This window comes from Apteryx rowi, unplaced genomic scaffold (assembly GCF_003343035.1).
Source record: "Apteryx rowi isolate R43461 unplaced genomic scaffold, aptRow1 scaffold_74, whole genome shotgun sequence".
NCBI lineage: Eukaryota > Metazoa > Chordata > Aves > Apterygiformes > Apterygidae > Apteryx > Apteryx rowi.
In genome coordinates this window covers 3,202,099-3,221,670 of record NW_020451027.1, presented here as the reverse complement: position 1 = coordinate 3,221,670, position 19,572 = coordinate 3,202,099, and the positions used below count along the sequence as shown (strand labels likewise).

Here is a 19,572-nt window from a genome sequence, read left to right as displayed (position 1 = left end):
GTAATAGGACTGAATAATTGTTGCAAGATTATGCTTCTTTTGAATTTGCTTTCTCTCAGTTTTCCCTCTCCATATTGCCTGGAGACGTACTACACAGGTACGCAGCGCATCATATTCTTGCCGTTGTTTCCGTCCTGTAACTCTGGCTCTGTAACGCTGCTGGATAGTTAGCACAGCATGGTAGGTAAGTCTGAATCTTTTCTGAGCTATAAATTTTCTGAAGGCAGACTGTAAGGTAGTTGCAGCAACATGTTGACTTTGAATCTGTTTTCGTACTTTCCAACCACGAAAAGCTGCCTGTAAAGAAAGCACAGCTGCTCTAGTGGTTAAGAAGCTCAGTCTTTGCCTGTTACCAGTCTTACAGATTCTGTACCATCTCTGAATCACAATGGCAGCTTGAATCATTGCCTGAAATTTCATTCTCGCAGCATAAGTCCTAAAAGCTGTCTGAATTTTAATAGCAGCTATGTATTTAAGTTTAAAAGTTTTGCGCACTTTATAGCCCCTGTAGGCTGCTTGTAAGCACACAGCTGCTTTTTTGATTTGCAAGAATTCCTGCCTCTGACAGCGCTGCCTTTGGTATGCATGATAGCGCTTTTGAATGATAACAGCAGCGCTGTAAATGCTTAAATAACGTTGCCTGTCTCTTCTCATTCTGTAGCGTGCCTGGAGAAATATTGCAGTCTTCTTCCACCTTTGTATTTGTTTCCTGACAAGATAGCCTCGAACTGCAGCTTGAATTCTTATGCAAGCTCCCTTTAATTTCCTATAATCTTCTTTAAGTTGAAGAACGTATCTATGAGTCCGATATCTTCGCTGGACATAAAGCGTTGCCTTCCTTAATGTACAATAATGCTTGTGTGCTTGTCTCATCTTTACAAAAGCTTGAATCTTCACTGCTGCATCTTTTAAGTTTTTAAATCTCTTTTGGACAATATAAGCACGGTAACTTGACTGAATTTTTATCACGGATCTTAATATGCGAGCCTCTTTTCTAGCTTGCATTCCTCTGTAGGCAGACTGTAGGACAATAGCAGCAAGACGTATCCTCTGGAAGGAGGAAGCTGCTTTTCTAGAAGTGACATATGCCCTATAACGAGCTTGAATTACAGAAGCAGCATTTTTAATCTCTTTGTATCTCTTTACTTGTTGGTATTTTCTCACATGTGACTGCAATGTAATAACAGATTTTTTTATGCGCAGAAATCTTAGTTTCTCTTGTTTCATTCTCCACAGTGACTGAACAACACAAGCTGCTTTTGTTTGCCTGTATAGCATACGCGCTTTCATGCCTCTAAAAGCAGCTTGGAGAACTATTATTGCTGCACATTTTTGCAAATAGTTTTCCCTTTCCTTTTTTCCTGACCTATAAGCTCTGTAATACCGCTGAATTGTCACTATTTGTGCCCTATGTTCCTGGTAAATACGTCTTGCAAGCTGACACCTGTACCAAGCCTGAATCTTGATCACACTTTGTTTAATATGTAAATACTGCTTCAAGTCTTTGTGCATCCTATACCAAGACTGTATGACAAGGGCAGCTCTCTTTCTTTCAGCCAGCTTTGAAGATTGCCATTTTCGGAAATAAGCCTGCAGTACTAATGTAGCTTTAATTTTCTGTTGAATTTTGTGTGTTCTCCATCTTCTGAATGCAGACTGAATAGTAAGTGCTGAAGACTTTAAGATTTTATATCTTCGCCGATCTTCTTTCATCAATTTAGATGCACGCAGATGGCTCTGAATTGTAACAGCAGCCCAAACAATTCGTTTATATGAAGCAACAGACATCACCATCCTTATCCTTGCTTGTACAAAGATAGCATAGTATCTTAGCTGTAAATATCTCTTCCTAGCAGAGTACCTCCTCCAATAAGCCTGCAAGAAAAAACAGCAAGTTTAATACTTTCTCTATGACACCTAGGAGATTAAGCCTCATTTTGAGGACTACCAGCCTAGGACTTAAGATTTCTTTATTCCTACTTAACCCTTAGGGACATAGGTCTAGATCTCCATGTAAAACCAAAAGCTGAATACTTGATTTTTTTTTTTTTTTTTTTTTAAGCAACTTATATGCTGGCACACGGCTAAATTCATCTTGGCAACAAAGATTTCCTCTTAAACTATTTGATGATTCAGTCATTCTTTAATCTCTACTCCAAAGAGAGGTCTTAAAAACATAATATTTGGTTCTGGGTAATAGCAGGAAAGGTATCACGAGAAACTGAATTAATTATCCAATTACTAGCTACTAATAATTAACTAATTCCTGCCATTCTGAAAGCATCCACTGCAGGTAGCATAACATAAGTAATTTTTTTTAAAGCTGCTTCAGTGATGTTCAGCAGCTGCAAAGAGACAAGCCAGCACAACCTGATCAGTCCTTACATAGACCAGTTGAAGGCCCAGTGTTTAAGTCTTTTTGGTATACCAATACAAAATATTCATTAAGAAAGAACAATTATAGATTTAATAGCACTACGTTTTATTACCTTTTCTCTCTGAAGAGAGAAAGTTACCAAAACATCTCAAAAGGAAATTAAAAAATGAATTAGGTTTTTAAGACGACATCAATTGCTGCAAGCAGAACAACTGACCCTGAACAAGCCTTTACCTCACAGGTTGCAAATGGTCTCCTTGTGTAATCTCACTTTATATCATATTACCTGAATGACTGTGGCAGATTTACTTCTGGCTTCCTCCAGTTCTGCCTTTTTTAGATTTAAAAATTTCATCCTGGCTAAGTATCTTCTCCAGTACTTCTGGATGAATAGTGCTGCATTCTCTTTTTTAAGTATGCGTCGATGAGACAAGAACTCGATTGCAGATTTTTGAATTATCCGAGCAGCTCTGTCTCTTTCCTACAAAGAGTGAATTTCCAGTGAACAGTTAGTTATTTTAATACATCAAAAATTTGAGTGAAAGCTCCCATACTATCTGAAGCAATCTCCCATAAGAGTTATGTTTGTTAATACCACATTTTTTTTTCACTCTACTAAGAGAACTTCTCTGATACAGAATATTTACTTCAACTCTAATACCATGTATTTACAAAGAGCTTACTTATAAATCTGCCTCTTCCCACTTTGATTGTTCTTCCCCTTTGCTACTAAATTTCTTCAGCACTCCTAAGGAATTCATCTTTAAGCCTCAGTTTTATCCATACTAATTTAATCCATACTAATGGGGCACTCTAGCTTTTCAGCTACATTTAACTTTTAAATAACAGAACATACAAACATAAAGACAGTCATGCCAGATGAGACCAACAGGCCCATCTAGCCCACAGCTCTGTTTGCACGTATCAACCAATGCTTTTATAGTAACCCAGAGACTGTAGCAACAAACCGATGTATATCAGGGTAAAAGGAAAAAGCAACTTACAGATGTAATTCTTGAACATGTAAAAAAAATCTTGTCAGAATCTTACTACCAGTATGGTGCACATGGCAAAAGACCTACATGCACAGTATAAGACTAAATCCACAGTGAAGGAACGTCCTGGAGAACAAAAAAACCCTACACAAACATAAACCCCACCCCCCTTCTGCCTAGCAGATTCCTAAAATATTTCACCCGAAGACTCTTCCGGCATCTAATAATGTTGATCATACCACACTATGTCTAACTGAGACACACTTTAACAGTGTCATAGTTTTAAAGCCATCACAACATCTGGCAGAACAACCTGAAAAGCAAGAAACAAAGTACCAAAACTAATGCAACTCAACTCAAAATGCTTTGGCAAAGTTTTGCTCCTGAGCAAAAATATTAAACACACCTAGAAGTTTAATGTTTCTAAGGTGGAAAGAGTAATTAATAGTAATTCAAAACGAACAACTCCCTTTTTGTTCTAAGAATATTTGACTTGGGGAAAGGGAGTGATGCGCTCTAATTAGAATGTAAAAAAGAAACCCTGGAGAACAGTAGTCTTTAACAAATGTAATTATTCCAGAATAGTCATTAACTAAAACATTTTTACTAGAAGATTACACTAGCAAAAAGGCTGTATGTTTTGAAAGTAAAAAAGGTGCTACTATTTAACGCCAATATTATTCTAATAAACCTGTGCACTCCAAACAGTGAATTTATCTTCTTTTATTTAGTATTCCTCAAAGTAGAAGCTACCAATATTGTACAGGCAAAAGGTACCTGAGAGAGCTTCAGTTCCTTTTTCAGCCTGTACTTCCTCCAAGCAGACTGAATTAATCGAGCAGCTCGAGTTTCTTGCCGAAGATCTAGAAGCCGCGAACACAGAAATGACAGGTAGGTAATAACAACCTATATAAACACAGAATACAGCAAGTTAAGGAATACCTAGGAGAACAGGACACATTTACATCAACTCTAAGGGCATCTTACCTTCTCATCAGGAATTGTATTTGACATGTCTGAGTGATGAACCATTGCAGGTATTCCACCTAGGTCAGAAACTGCAGCACTGATCAGCTGGAAGTTTTTCCTTTCATTGTCCAATAGTTCCTTGTATAGGACTGACGTGGTTACAGCTTTGCAAAGAAGCGAAAATATTTGTCAGATCAGGTTAAGTTGAAAAAGAAATATCATTAATATGAATCTCTGCACACCAAATAACTCACTTTGGTCAAACATTCCTTCCATAACATTTAGAGAAGTATCGGACTCTGAAGAGGAGGAGGAGGAGAAGTTTAGTCCCACTGTATGAGTTCTTGAGCATTCTACTGTTTGAGTTGTACGTTGGCACACAGATTCCAAAGGCACATAACAGGGATGATAATGATGAATCAAATGACACAATACTCTACCATCCGAGAAACACACTGTGAAATTTTCCACCTGTTTAACAAAATAGAGTAAGATACAAGTTTCTTGAATTTCTGATACCAGGTAATTGGTGTAAACTGGATATAGAATTTGTCATCTTGTAACATTGAAAGTGATTGAGTATGGCTTGCACAAATATCTTTTAAACAAAGAAAAAAAATTGAGACTAGTGTTTTCCTTGGACATTCATTATACAGTGACATACAGCTGTAAGAAACCAGAAACAGAGACATGAATGACTACACAGTAAGTCTCCACAGCAAACAATAAAGAAACCAAATAAAAAAAACAATATTTCCACAGAGAAGTCCCCAAGAAACTTCTATAGATAGCTTTGCAGTAATTACCATTAGTCAGAGCAGAAGTTCAGAACTTAAGTGCTCCATTTTGTCCTTTAGCAAAATTAGAAGGCATGGCTGTATTCTGAGCAAAGACAAGTCTCTGAACAGGGTTTCCCTTCTTAGAGGGAACCACCAAAAACATGTCCCTTGTAAGCATAACACATCTCTAAGGAGAGGAATCCCCCTTGCCCCAAACATTGGTTTAATTCTCACAGTTCCCACAAATCATGGAAGCTTTATGCACAGAGTTTTAAGATGAGAGGAGAAAAAAACAAAACAAAACAAAAAACAAAAAAGACCCACAACACCACCATATTCAAACAAAAAGGTGGTATTTTTGAAAGGCATTTTTATGCATCAGGCCTTCACTGGGAGGGGAAATGTCCTTTTACTCAAATTTGTTTAAAGTGAGAGCTGCAAGTAAACTCATAGAAAGCTGGTCACTCCAAATCAGAGCAAATTAAGTCCAAAGCAACACTTAAAACCAGTTATCATTGGCTGTTACTACGTATCTGATAACTTTAAGAATTCTGCTCTAAAAAGAACAAGCATTCTTATGACAGCAAAAGATACCTTTGCAGAAATGTACAGAAAAATATTTACCTTGATATTGTAAAATTCACAAACAGCATTGACCCAAGCCATCAGCAGCTCCACATTTTCACTGTAACTTTGAAATGAGGAGTTACTATTGTCATAGTCTTGCCTTCTGCTGTGATTTGAAAAAGGCTTGAGAGCATCCAATTTTGTTTTTATTTTGTGTGCATTCTTTAAAAAATCAATTTCTTCTCTTAACTGTTCTACATTAAGATAAACATCCACCTATCAGGGAGAGGAAGGGAAAAATAAATAAATAAATAAAGATTTTATTCACACCACCACCAGCCTAATATGCAACACATTATAGCAACTATATAAGCCTGCTGAATACAGAGGCTTAAGGTATAGCATTTTAAGGAGAAACTACTCTCACTTAGCAGTATAGTATCTGCCACATTGTCAGCATAGATGGCAGTGACCACTTCAGATAAAGAACTTACACTCACATTCCCATCTTTCTGTGTAAAAGTTATAGATCAATTTATTAATCTCTGATAGTTCTGCAGTATGGTCTTTGGGATTATTGCTTTAGAAGTACTTAATCACATTTGTATTCCTGACTATTTAGTAGTCAATTTCTACCTCAACTTCTATCTTACTTCCTCTTTCATAATTTACCTTCCTTCTGACTGGATTTGTCAGCTGGATATGCATTTTCAAAAGAGTATCTGACTCGAGTAAACTCTTAGAACAGAAGTTTTCTTAAGAAAACTATTTTTGCTTCCTTCTAATTAATTTTTCCAGTGACTTTGCAATTCCATTACGATACACCTAAGGTAACTTCATTTGTATTTCAAGAATTTGTTTCTTCAGTTTTGTCTTGACTGTTCAAGAAAATAGAAAGAAAATAGAAAGAAAGTACGTAAAGTAAAAGAGCTATAGCTTCAGAGCTTCCTGTAGTTGTCTGTCAGTATGACTTCACAAGCTGATCCAAAAGTTGTCGCATGTCCTTTTCAGTTAGTAAGAGCTTACCAGCATTTTGAGACTAATGTTATTTTATTTTAATTATCAATTCTGATACTATACAGCATAAACTCAAAAGTTAAGTTTTCCCCCAAAAGTTGTACAAATGTATACCAGAAGAGAAAGCATAGTTAAAATGATATCTAAAGTATATTGTTAGGGAACAGTTAACAGGCAGTGCTTGCATGGCACTTTGAATATACAAAGCAAATCCTTCCAGTCTAAAGTTTGATTAGCGGAGGCTCCACAGACAACAAGGAACCAGTGAAGAACAGGCATTTTCATTGTGTCTCGTTCGTAACTAGTATTTAAAAAAAANAAAAAAAGGTAATGGAGCAGTACCTGGAAAGCAAAGACAATTTTCCACAACAGTGCTAAAGTTCGTTCTCTGTGTCTATCCACAATGTCCCTGGAGTCAACTGAAGCACCTATCAAGTAAAACAAAGAATTGAAACAATTAAAACTGAATTAGCAAAAATAAAATAAAATTAGAATTGAAAGAATTAAAACAGTCACTAGTACTCAAATGCACTTAGAATAGCTCCGATTTCTAGGCCTTACCATTTTCATCTTTCAACTGAATTCCTCGCTCTTTAAGCACATTAAGAACAATATCAACGTTATGCATCTTCTGAAGACGACTTATTGCAGGAACTCGCAGATGTTTTGAAAGATTCCAGTTTTTTGTGAGAAGTTCCATTGTTCTCCTGAAAAAAAGGGAATTTCACAGATTAGTGCCTTAGCTAAGCTCACATAAAGTGTTATATAAAAGAAAATAAAATAGTTAATAATGCTTTGTATCAACGCACACAAGACGAATGCCACATTGCAAGTCCACAGCCAAATTTGTTACAGCAAAGTCAAATTCATCAAGTGGAGTCTGAATATGACTGACAGGTAGCCCCAGGAAACTAAGATGGCGGGAAAGGTCACCTTCACCACTCAGGAAGTCTCGAGAAAATGCCAGCAGAACATCTTTGCTAGTCTAAACAAAAAGAGGATAACAATCTTAGCACTGCAATATTTGTTAAGTATCTTGTCAAGTACATCTCGTCCCCAAAACTGCATTCCATATTTCCTTGCCTAATACGTTCAAAACAAACAAACAAACAAACAAAAGCACTAAACACAAAAAAACCCTTCCTTTTTATATTTTTAACCAGTTCATACACCTTTAATTTTCATCACACCTAGCTATGTGTCACCAAAAGCACCAAATCTGTGAATGCTATTCTCAGTCTATGTAGTACAAACTCAAGGAAAGGAGACTTTATTTCAACATAACAAAAAATATTTGTTAATCAAGAAGTTTATGTGATGTGTCACACAGTCTTACTTACGACAACAAAATATTAAGAGAAAAACACTCATAAACTGGCTTGCAGTTTAAGATCAGCTGCAGTATTCTTGGGTGGCATTTAAAAATAGTGCGGACACTCAGCTTTAGACAAGGAAGCCAAATAACGCAAGATAATTGAGTCCTTTCTACAGAACCAACACCTCAAAGTTTCCTTGAGAAATTTTTTATATAACTGCAAGATCATGTGTTGAGAATGTTCATGTAAAAGGTTGAACAGCTAAGATCTGTTAAAAAAGCAGCATTTATTCAAATAAAATATACAAATCCTACATTCAATCATAAAACAATGTTGGAAGAAGACATCAAATCTCAGCTCCTACCTTGAACTCTGCATCCTTGCAGAAGAGGCAAGGGTCATGGTCAATGATTCTAGACTTTTTGGCACAATCCAGAAAGCAAACTAACAGCAGCAATTTTTTCAGTGTGAATTTTGATAAAGCCTCTTCATGGCCTAAAAAGATAAAACCCATGAAGTTATAGTTTTATAAATTCAAAATTAAGTGCTAAAAATAACCCTTTTGGGGAAGTAGTAGTTACCTTCTCGGTAAAGGTGAGGCACAGTGGGATGTCTGTATTCTGCTGCAATGTCAGGGTTCCAAAGCAAGCGATTAAGAATAAATATCGCCAAACCCATAACATCACTATTACTCTCCAAAGTTATCAGTTCTCCATAAACAGTCTAATATGAAGGGGGAGAGGAAAAAAAAAAAAGGCAAAAACATTAAAATATTCTTAATTATGGAGGGGTTTTCTGAATAACATACACTACTGAAATTACATAGTGGTAAATGGCATAGCTATAAATGTTAAAGTAATTGGTCAGTAGTCTCCAAAATCAAGTAAATTTTCAAATCAGTCACTAACAGATCAAGGCAAAAGAAGTTTCAGAAGTAAATCTCATCTAATTTAAAGACATACATGATCATCTCCATTTGCAGACTCAATCAGAAAATCCCCTGGGAAAGCTGCAGTTTCTCACAGTTCAGTAAAGAGCGAAATCAACACTAAACCAAACTAAAATTTTGTGATATTGATCAGGGAGTTAACTTCCACTTTGCTTGACAAAATATTTTGCCTTGTAATAGGGTAGGCACTTTTTCAAAGTAAGTTTATTGTAATAAGTTAAAAGACAGGGCTACATGCTATAACTGAATTAATCTACCTGGATTATTAAAACAGAAAACAAACCAACCCACCAAACACTTGTAGCTAAAACAACTGCTAAATCTCCATAAAGCTTTGATTATAGACCATAAATTCTGTGCTTACCTCTAGACCTATACGCAGCCACAAAGGGTTGTAAGACAGAAGCCAGTTAAGGACTTTCTGTCTTTCTCCTGCAAAAAAACATCTTGTAAGATTACATCCAACAAATATTTCATATTATAACAAAGTGGTTTTAGACTAAATCAACTTACTATACGAATATCCCTTCTTCTGCTTACTAGAAAACATGCAAGCTTTTAGTATTCTTACCTACATCTTTCCATAGATGTCTGTCTTTACGAACCAGCAAACGTCTACTTTCAATCTCAACTTCCAGGTTCTTAATAGCTTTGACCATTGTTTCAGATGTAAACAAACGGCAAGCTGCACGTCGTAATTTATTCAGCCTACGCTGAGCAGTATAAGCTTTTAGAGATACTTCATCTTTTGTTGGTGCCTTAGGAACACTGGTTTTATGATGGTTCTCTACTCCCAAGATAAGAGCAGCTGCATTTACTGTTTAAACACACACACAGAAAGTATGCCTTTACATCTCAAACATACATTTTGTTATTTTACTTTTGAATAATGATCTTATTCCTCAGGAAGCTTTATGATCTGTTGCACTAAATACATCCTGTCAAGTCCATGAATTAGTCAAGTATTTAATGCAACAATACTTATTTCATAAACTAGCAGTGCTACGAATTCAGTTCTAAGGTGAATTGTACCTTCTTCAGTTTTTTATATTCAAGATAAAGGCAGAGGAAAAAGTACAACTATACTATCAGTTTACTACAGTGGCAGCTATAATGATTTCTAGCAGGTGTGGATTCCCCCTACACACCTGCTGAGGGCTGCTGCAGCTGCATGTTCCAATGCATATTTCTTGTTCCAGTGCATACTTGCTATTCAGGTGTGCTATATGCTGGGCTTGGTGCAAACAAGCGTGCTATTCACACTTATCACAACAGGGGAAATAAGACTCAGAAAGAGTCAGAGGGTTATAAAGTTCCGCTGGAATGGACAGCACTCCAGTAAGAGGTTTAGCATATTTCATGTTTTCTATCACTGAAACATATTACCAAATATTTGCTTTTTAGTTAACACAGTCTAAAGTAAAATGCTGAACAGTGAAACACATGATATATAAATAAATATTAAAAAAGAAACAAAAACATCTACTCTTATGTAAAAGTTTATTGTTACATACAGTAAAATGACAAATTGAGACTAGCGCTAAGCTAGTATTTCTAGTTATATTCATTAATATTAGTAATGCAAATTACACAATATTTAAGAAAATTAATGAACAAAGTGTAAATTCTCATACTTTACCTTGTGAGGTGTTTGTTTTTACAGTGAAGTCATCAGGGGTAAGTATAAAATTTAACCACCAGGTGAAACCTCGTTGTTGCTTCTCCTTCCAGCGTTCATCATAAAACATGTTTTTAGCAGCAAAAGGCATTGGATGTCTAGGAATGACTTAAAAAAGAAAAAAAAAAGTCTATGAAGGAGAGACTGACTATGTAAAATATAGGAGTTCTTCAAATGTTTGATAAGTGATATACATCTCACTGTGGAATATATTATGTTTGACACTCCATTTAGCACTATAACAGAAAAATAGCAGGTTAGAATCTTTGGTGACTTGCAGATCAGCCACTGTTAAATCAATTCCAGCCACAAATTATGGATTAGATTATTAAAGCACATGGAATAAAAACAAGATTTCTAGAACTCAAGCCATTTGCAATACACCTGAGGGCAAATTCAAGTTAATTTGGATTACATCCAGAAACAATCATTTTATAGATGCTTTTTTCTGACCAGAATGGACTTACCAGCTGTGTGAAATCATTATCTTTTTGGTAGCAAGTTTTCTCTTCTGGGGCAAAAGAAGCATTTCACTAAGCACCATCAGTCAGCTAGGAATACATCTATGATACAGTTTTTCACAATTTCAGCTTACACTGGGGGGAAGCAATATTTACTTTCAGCTGACCATGTGATGCAACCAATTTTCCTTATGAGTATTCAAAATGCAGCATGAAAGCTATATACTTCTTTTCTACTAGATACTGTTTTCTTTTAGGTACTGTCTCTTCACTCCACTCCAGCTCTACCCAGTTGGGTCTTGCCAATCACAAGCAATACCAGTACAGTAATTGTGACATTCAGTTCAGTGAATATTGTTTTGCCACAAAATACCAGAAGTCTGCCTACCTGTTTTCAATGGTTTCACAAATGTCAGGTGAGACTGAGCCAATCCAGCAATAGGTTTATTAATTCTGTTGATAGTTTTAGATGCTTTCTGAAGTGAAGAACCTGTGAGCATTAACATACAAATATAAACAACAAACATCTGTCAGTGAAAGTCGATGCGTCAAACAGCGAAATGTTAATGATCGTAACACTGCTAAAGCATGGAACTGGAGTAATTCCCTATGAACCCATATAAAACACCAGTAATTTCTTATTCGTGAGTGATGAAGAAAATTCAGCAAAGCACTCTGACTGCAATTAAAAGGAAAAAAATAGTTAAGAGTGAATAAGAGCTATTGTATCTCACAGTTCTTCCTTACACTAATTTACTAGTTACTGTTCACAATTTTTTCCCCAACACATTTTCATCCTTATGGATTACTAACTTTGACTGGAAACACATTCAGTACTACCTCGGGGGAGGGGGAGGGGGGAAAGAGACATTATGAAATTCCTACTTCCTTAGCTAGGAAAAACAACCCAGCATTAAGGTGCAATCTTGCACTCGCACAGATTCATTTCACTGCTCTGCACATGTTTACAACTCTGAGACAAGTCATATTGAATCTCAAATTCTCATTCAAGATAACAGCAGACTGGTTATCAGAAGTTATAGATCAAAGCTCAAGTGTTGCTGAAACCCCAAATGGTAACACAGTGGTAGTGTGATCTCATCGTGATATACTGCAGTCATTGTGAAGCTTCACCTTGATCTAAGCTAACTCAAAGAGCTAACCAGCATGAAGCAAGTTAAAACACAATATTCACAAAATCCTCTGTACTGTGATTGGGTGTTAGCTAGCATAATTCACCACCTAGTGGTAGAAGTGCTTATATAAAGCACAAGAAAAAAAAATATCTCTGCTTTCTGAATTCTCCTCTCAATGTGTAAAAATACATGTTTTTAGTGCAACCATTTTGTTATGTTGACAGGGAATAAAGGATTAAAAAAGCATGCTGTTACAAATGGACTATATTTGTTGCCTGACACCCCTGACAAGATGTTACTTCAGAAGCAAGAAATATAAAGAGAGCTCATAAATTAGAGGCTGCACTCTCCTGTTTAGCTGAAGTAGTTTTTCCATAAAACATTCACTGCTACAGAAGAAAGAGTTCACTCCAATCTTTTGTACAGTTCTAATAAGTTTTAGATACATTCTGAACAAACATAATAAAGTTGGACCTTAAATGATTAGACTAAGGATGGGCATTTCAAAGTTAATTTTTGGTAGTGGAATATGATTTTTCTTTTTTGCCCAGCCTTCAAAAATGCCTTCTGTTGTCTCCATATGCAATTAAAGGAATGCCAGGTTATATGTCATAAGAAAAATAGACAATAAAGAAGAACATAATTCAAAGCTGTCATCTTTGCATTTCACAACCAGAATTAAAAGACACCTAAGTCATTTTGGGCTCACAGAGTACTTCCTCATCCAATCCATCTTTACCGCAATAGATGAATAAACTTACAAATAATACTGTTTATCCTGTTGGACACTGACATGGTGAATTTTTATGCAAGCTATCTTCAAAAGCTTCAACTCAGAGCATATTACTGAAAGTCCCAGATCAAAAATAGACCACAGAACAGATTAGAAGATAAGAAATGCAAGAAAATTCAACTTTAAGTACTCTCCGAGCTCCACGCTAATGTCTTTATCTAAACTAACAAACTTAAAAAAAAAAAAAAAAAAAAGGCAGTGTTCAGTTCCCTTCCTCCTTGCAGTTGGGCTTAGCTTGTACACAAACTTGTTTAAAGTAGTATGCATGCATGATACTGATTAACACATCAATGGTTCTGATAGCAGCAGCTGAAGTTATAAAGGTAATAAGAAGGGTAAAAAGCCCCTGCAAATCTTGCAAGCCCAAACTTAAGCATACATTCACATTACAGTGCTGAAGAAATATGCCCCATCACACAAAGGGATGCCTGCATTTCAGCCACATGGAAAGAAGTTTATATAGTCATTGACTGATTCTATTAGAGGCTGTTTAACTCTTTTGACTCCTACTAGGATAGCATATGTTCCTTTACGGGGTCTCCAGCGGAAATCCCAATGGTTTCAAAACTAAGCTTCTGGATAACTGAACCAAAGAAAGCAGCATATGCTATTTTGATCTGAAAGCCATGATGAATTTTTCCTGGTAGTTATACTGCAGGGACTGCATGAAGATTCTGCAAATGAAGAAAGGGGTTCTGCAACAGAAAGAAGCATTTCTTATATTACAGAACATATTTGGGAATGTAACATTTTGAAACCCAAAACACCTTTAATGCAGGAAGTCACTTGTCCTGATCTTCGAGCAACCAAGTATTTACATACAAGAAAGACCTACACAAGTCTAAGAACAAGCTAATTACAGACAGTAAAAAGGAGGCTGCACAAAACGGACGTGGCAACTACGTTTTTTGAAAATATGTCAAGAGCAATCCATTCAGATATTTGTAATGGTTAGTGTATATACGACAGAAATGAGACTTAGACAAATCTTGTGGAGTGAGCACAACTCTAGTAAACCTGAATTCCATAACAAGGGCTCTGCTCAGGAACCACCAGACATGCTCCCTCTTATCATCATTAACAAGGTTTCCAAAAGAATAAATAAAACTTGAAGCCAATTACATAACCACAATTTTGATCTGGTTCTCAAATTTGTAAAATGCAGATATTATCTAACAAATTGCAAAAACTCACATTTCAGATATATGAAATATGCTAGACAGTTCAGTTTGCTACACAATTTTCATAATTGAAGGCATCTTTCAGAAAGCAGTTCATAAAGTAAATACTGCTCACCAGCTTTCTTTCTCTGCGCTACTTTCTCTCGGCTTGTATGCTTGAGGGTTCCTGGTCTAACAGCAGTATGCATTTTATTGCCCACAGTAGACATTAGAGTTCTTTTTGTTTCAACTTCTTCCACATATGCTGAAACTGTAACCCTAGTATTTTCTAGATACACTTCACTTTTCCTCTTACGACACGATGAAGTTGATCCAGCAGAAGATGAATTTACTTTGTCATTGTGACATTTATTTTCAACTGAAATGGGACCTATAACTGGAAGTTGTCTAGATATTTCTACCTTTGTACATACAGGAACCACGTTATCACATTCCATTACTGCACTGTTGAGGCATTTTCTAGATTTTGGCTGGAAGGTTTCTGTTCCTTTTCTTTCAACAGCATCAGGCTTATTTTTAATGACGGTAGCAGAAAGGACTGGACGTTTTTTTGGTTGCTCTCTCTGAGAACAATTGCAGGTTTGAAGTTCCTCTGTAGAAGGAAAACTGAAGTGATTTTGTTTGGGTTTGTCATAATGAAGTACCTGTGATTCTACATTACGTGTCTCAAAGGCATCATTTAACTCGTGTCCTGTACAAACATGTACTTTTGCCTGTAGGTCTCCATTTTTTTCCCATTTCAAAGGCAGACATTTCTTTGTGACATAAGTCTCTGTAGTAGATGTTGAAGCTGTCTCAAGTTTGGGGGTCTGTGACTTCACATCTGACAAGGTGTCTTTCACAAACTGATCGGGTGACAGAATTGGAACAGGCTGCTCCATTGCAATATCTACATCAACTTGATAACTGTCATTTATAAAAGAATCCGGACTTAAAATTCTCCTCATGCTTAAAATGGGCACAGACACTGAACGTTCAGGAGTGCGAACTGGTGAAAGTGTACAATTAAGAATTACTTCATTATTTGAAATTGGCAGTTGTACTAATCCAGTCGAAGAACTGTATGCACTTTCAGATTTTAATTCATTATGGTGATCAACAAATTTCTTGATGTTACAGCTGTCTATTTCGGGTAATAACTCCTCATTTACAGCTGCAGCAATATCTGAGAATGTAGTAGATCTTCTCATTGAAATTGGTGTGCAAACAGCATCATGATGTTCCTCTAGCATAGGTGCAATAGGAGATATAGGCAGCTTATTTTCTAGGCCAACAAAGGAGTCATTTCTTGGAGATATGCTACTTTGCATTGTATTCTGATTTTCACATGATTGAAGTGGGCTTCTAAGTCTATCCACCCTCTGTGAAACTTGAAAGGTTTTATTAACATTTTTAACTTTTGAATTTCTTTTTTTAACTCTTGTTGAAACAGCTGTTTCTGAAGTGTTTTTCTTTTTTATGTTATCCCAAAGACTCTTCTGAAAAAGAGTAATGAATAAAAGTTAGCATGCTGAGTTTTGACATACTTTTATGTACAAAATGAACATTATTAGTATATATTTTAGTATTCAAAGTCTAAAAATACTTTTAAAAGAGCACCTAGCCATATAGCACATAAATATGAAGACAGATTGAAGGAAGTGGGTTTGTTCAGCCAAGAGAAGAGAAAGCTTGTGAGGTGTGTGTGTGGGGGGAATCTAATCACCGTCTTCCAATACCTAAAAAGTAGTTATAGATACAATAAGAACACACGGTGATATGACAAAAGGCAACAGGCACAAGTTGCTTCTGGGGAAACTCCATCAAGATATGAAGAAAAATGAATTCTTCACCATCAGGAGAGCAAAACATAGGAATAGGTTGCCCAGAGATGTGGTAGAGCCTCCCCTCGCTGGAAATACTCAAGATTCAGCATGGCAGGGCCCTGGATAACCTAATCTAAGGCCTTGCTTTCAACAAAAGGCTGGACCTGACAATCTCCAGAGATCGCTTCCAATCTAGACTTCTCTGTGATTCTGTGATTGCAGTAGATTGGTACACACATCAAAACACATCAACAGAACTACAGTAAACAGCACAAACAATACAATTGACAATAATAAATGAAGAAAAGCTAAAGCCAATGTTCCTAGTCCAAAATCCACCATAATTTATTTCCAGGCTTGAAAGCATTTTTTTCCAGTCATGTTTTGGTTTTATTCTCCAAGCTCTAATACACAAGTAACTATTTTCTAACCCAAATAAACAAGTTTCAAGACAATGGACACTCCCACAAACATTTATCAATTATTAATTTGCCATCATTGAATTTTCTATTAATAGAAACAATATCTGTTTCAGCTGTGCCAAAGTAGCAAAATTAAACACACTCACCTTTGTCTTCACAGGTTGCTCAGCAACACCCAGGAGCACAGCTTGATGTTTCACAATGCCATTAATAACAAAAGTTACCAGTTCTCTAACTTTTCCTTCTTCTAATGGTGTCCACGTTATAGAAATAAAGATTCTTTTTCCTGACTATCGGAAGGAAAGAAATGTTTAATATATAGCACTAAGGTACACTGATGCAACATCAAATACTCAGTAATCAAATGAAATGAGAAGCAATACACAAAAGTTGTGTTTAGCATTTCTTATGATCAGAATACGTACTTGTTAAATGTCAGTTTTTCCCTTTTCTGACACATAAATTTAAGCAACCTCAATCAACAATGTTGACTAACTAAAAGGGCATATAATTCTTCATGTAATTATAATGGAAAACAAGCAAGAGAACATAAAAATAACATGTAATAGAAAGGACAAGTTATGGAGTAAAGGTGAGGAGAAGAAAGGGCATAATTTTTGCACATAATAACCAATGAATTCCTCTATAGTAATTTTCAGAGAATGGTATTTGGACTAATAATTATAGCTTAATTTTCAGGACCTTAACTGAATCTAAATACAAGAGTTAAACTTGTTAGTTTTTTTTTTTTTTAACTGACTTACAAAGTCAATACTCTGCAAAGATGAGATTTGACATACAAGTTCAGTGAATAAAAATGAAGACACCATGTGTCTGATCTGCAAGTAAACAGGGATGTCACGGAGCTAACTATGATCTAAGATTTTTCATGCACAGTGACCTACCAAATCACTTCAGTGCTCCACTGATATCAATACTAACATACTAAACAATGCTTATATCTCAAACGGGATCAAAAAGAGGATATGAAAAAGACCAATCTTTTGTACATTTAAATTAAGAGTTCCATCTCTTTGGGCAGATACATTTAATGAAAACATGCTAATTAGTTAAATATTGATTGTTCTGACAGGTTTGCTGAATGGGCACATATTGAATAATTAATTAGTACAGGAACTTGTTACTGAAGTACTACACAGTGAGAGATTCCAGGCTGCTTATAAACACATTGGTCGAAGAGACGTCCAGAGTGTTTTTTCTCCTCTCTCTTACAGAAAAACTCTAGAGAATCTAGAGGATTCAGATACATATTTGCCTAAATCGTTCTTAAAAAACTGCTGTTGATTGAATTAACTATTCACTGTTTATATTCCCTTGGGAATTGTAATTAAAATTTATTCCAAAATTAAGCCTGCTTTACTATCTATTTTAGTATCTATCAACATGAAGGGCAAGGAATGAGAGAGCTGTTGTGAACAGAATACTATGTCTTTTTTCTAAACAGATATCCTATACAGCTTTTTAAGAAGTTAATAAAAACAAAACTCTGATTCTTCTGTCTGTTTTTCTTTAATCTATCTACACAAATGAACTGAAGCCCGTATTGTCCGTTGGATCGCTTCAGCACTAAGCAGAGAACAATTAATCATTTCTTGTATCTTACAGAGACCAGGAAAGCATCTGCCCTCTTCTCCCCCGCCACGGTTGCACTTTTGGATCAGGATTACTGCCATCATAGCCTACGATAGCCCCAAACTTTCCCCCTGGGTCCTGCTGCCCAGTCAGGTGCATTTRTCATCAAATTGCACCTTTACTAATTTCAGAACGTCCACACTTCTTCAAGATCATCTAGAATTCTAATTCTGTCATTTAAAACACAATCTCCTCCCTTTAATCTAATCTGAAAGACCTGAAAGTAATGAAATAGAAAGCATGCTTCTATAGGGACTGAAAATATTGACTTAAACTGAATTTAAACCCACTCCATTGTTGATATGCTACTTCAGTTCGACAGCATAGGAGTGTAGGGTCTTTTCCTTTTTAACTTGTCCCAATCCTACGTTAATTTCATCTAGCCCAGTTTCCAGGTAGGCACGTTATGACTGTCACGCGAGGACGCATCACCAGCACCTCAGCGGGTTTGCCTCCATGAGGCAAAGCGCAGCCTGTCAGCGAAAGGAAACTGGGAGCGTCTGCTATGATTTTCTGTTCCTGACGGTCTTAAAAGTCATTCCAGCTACAAGCACCAAGAGCCTCAGCGACGGTGCTGTTTTCGGAGGTACCAGCTTCCTACAGACTTAGTACTTCATTCCGAGACGAGCCATGGCTTTCCCAGGGGGAGGGTTTCGCCGCAAGCCGCTAAAGCGCGTTAAATCCACGCAGTAGCTCCCTCCACCGACAAGACACTGACAAGCGGGGCTCGGGGGGTGGAGGTGGGGGGAGCTGCCCCACGCGCTCCCTCCCCGTGCCCTGTACCTGCACGGAAAAGCGGCGATGCTCGAGGTTGAAGCCCCTGGCGGCAGCCGGGAAGCGATCGACGGCCACCTCGGCGTCCTCCGCGTTGGGGTTGTCGATGCCCAGCAGCCGAGTGCGGGAGGCGCCGACGCGCAGGCTGCCGAAGCTGAGGAAGGGCGGCCGGGCGAAGTGGCTGAGCACCAGCACGGCTTCGCCCTCGTCCTCCTCGGCCTCGCGCACGGCCCAGCGCCGCCGCCGGGGACTCGCGGCGGGGCTCAGCTCCCACGCCGCCGCCCCGTGGAACAGCCCCGCGGCCATGCCGGGGGCACCAGCGCGGCGCAGAACCGCGGAGCGAGGCGCGCAGTGGGGCCCGGCTCCGGTTCTCCACACAGCGACGACGGCGCCGCCGGCCTGACACTGCACCAACGGCCGCGCCTCCGCCCGCCCGTTCAAATCCTGCGCCGCTGCCAATCGCCGCGCGGGCCCGCCCCTGCGCCGCCCGTCAGTCAGCGGGCAGTGCCCGCCCCTCGCGCTGCTCCGCCAATTAGGGCCGGGCGTTTTATTTAAACGGCCCGACAGCGTTGCCGGGGTGACGCGCCGCGCCCCGCCGCCGCCAGGAGGCGCTGGCGCTTCCTTCCGCGGGGCGGGACGGGCGGGGCTCGGCCCGGCCCGAACCCGCCGCCGCGAGGTGAATGCTTAATGCCGCCTCACA

At 37.9% G+C, this 19,572-nt stretch overlaps 1 protein-coding gene across 1 annotated transcript; it reads right to left on the bottom strand.

Moving 5' to 3' along the window:
• Window positions 1-6: 6 nt before the first annotated feature.
• On the bottom strand, window positions 7-19,178 carry ASPM (abnormal spindle microtubule assembly; the record flags this gene model as incomplete). The annotated part of the gene is made up of 18 exons (XM_026087884.1): window positions 18,882-19,178; window positions 16,592-16,735; window positions 14,334-15,696; window positions 11,497-11,598; window positions 10,609-10,755; window positions 9,541-9,786; window positions 9,334-9,401; window positions 8,602-8,743; window positions 8,385-8,515; window positions 7,514-7,689; window positions 7,266-7,411; window positions 7,047-7,132; window positions 5,745-5,963; window positions 4,596-4,812; window positions 4,360-4,505; window positions 4,150-4,278; window positions 2,664-2,858; window positions 7-1,875 (listed from the first exon to the last, which is right to left on the bottom strand). Coding segments are annotated over exons 1-18 (5,823 nt in total), but the record flags the coding sequence as incomplete, so codon positions are not given.
• Window positions 19,179-19,572: the final 394 nt, after the last annotated feature.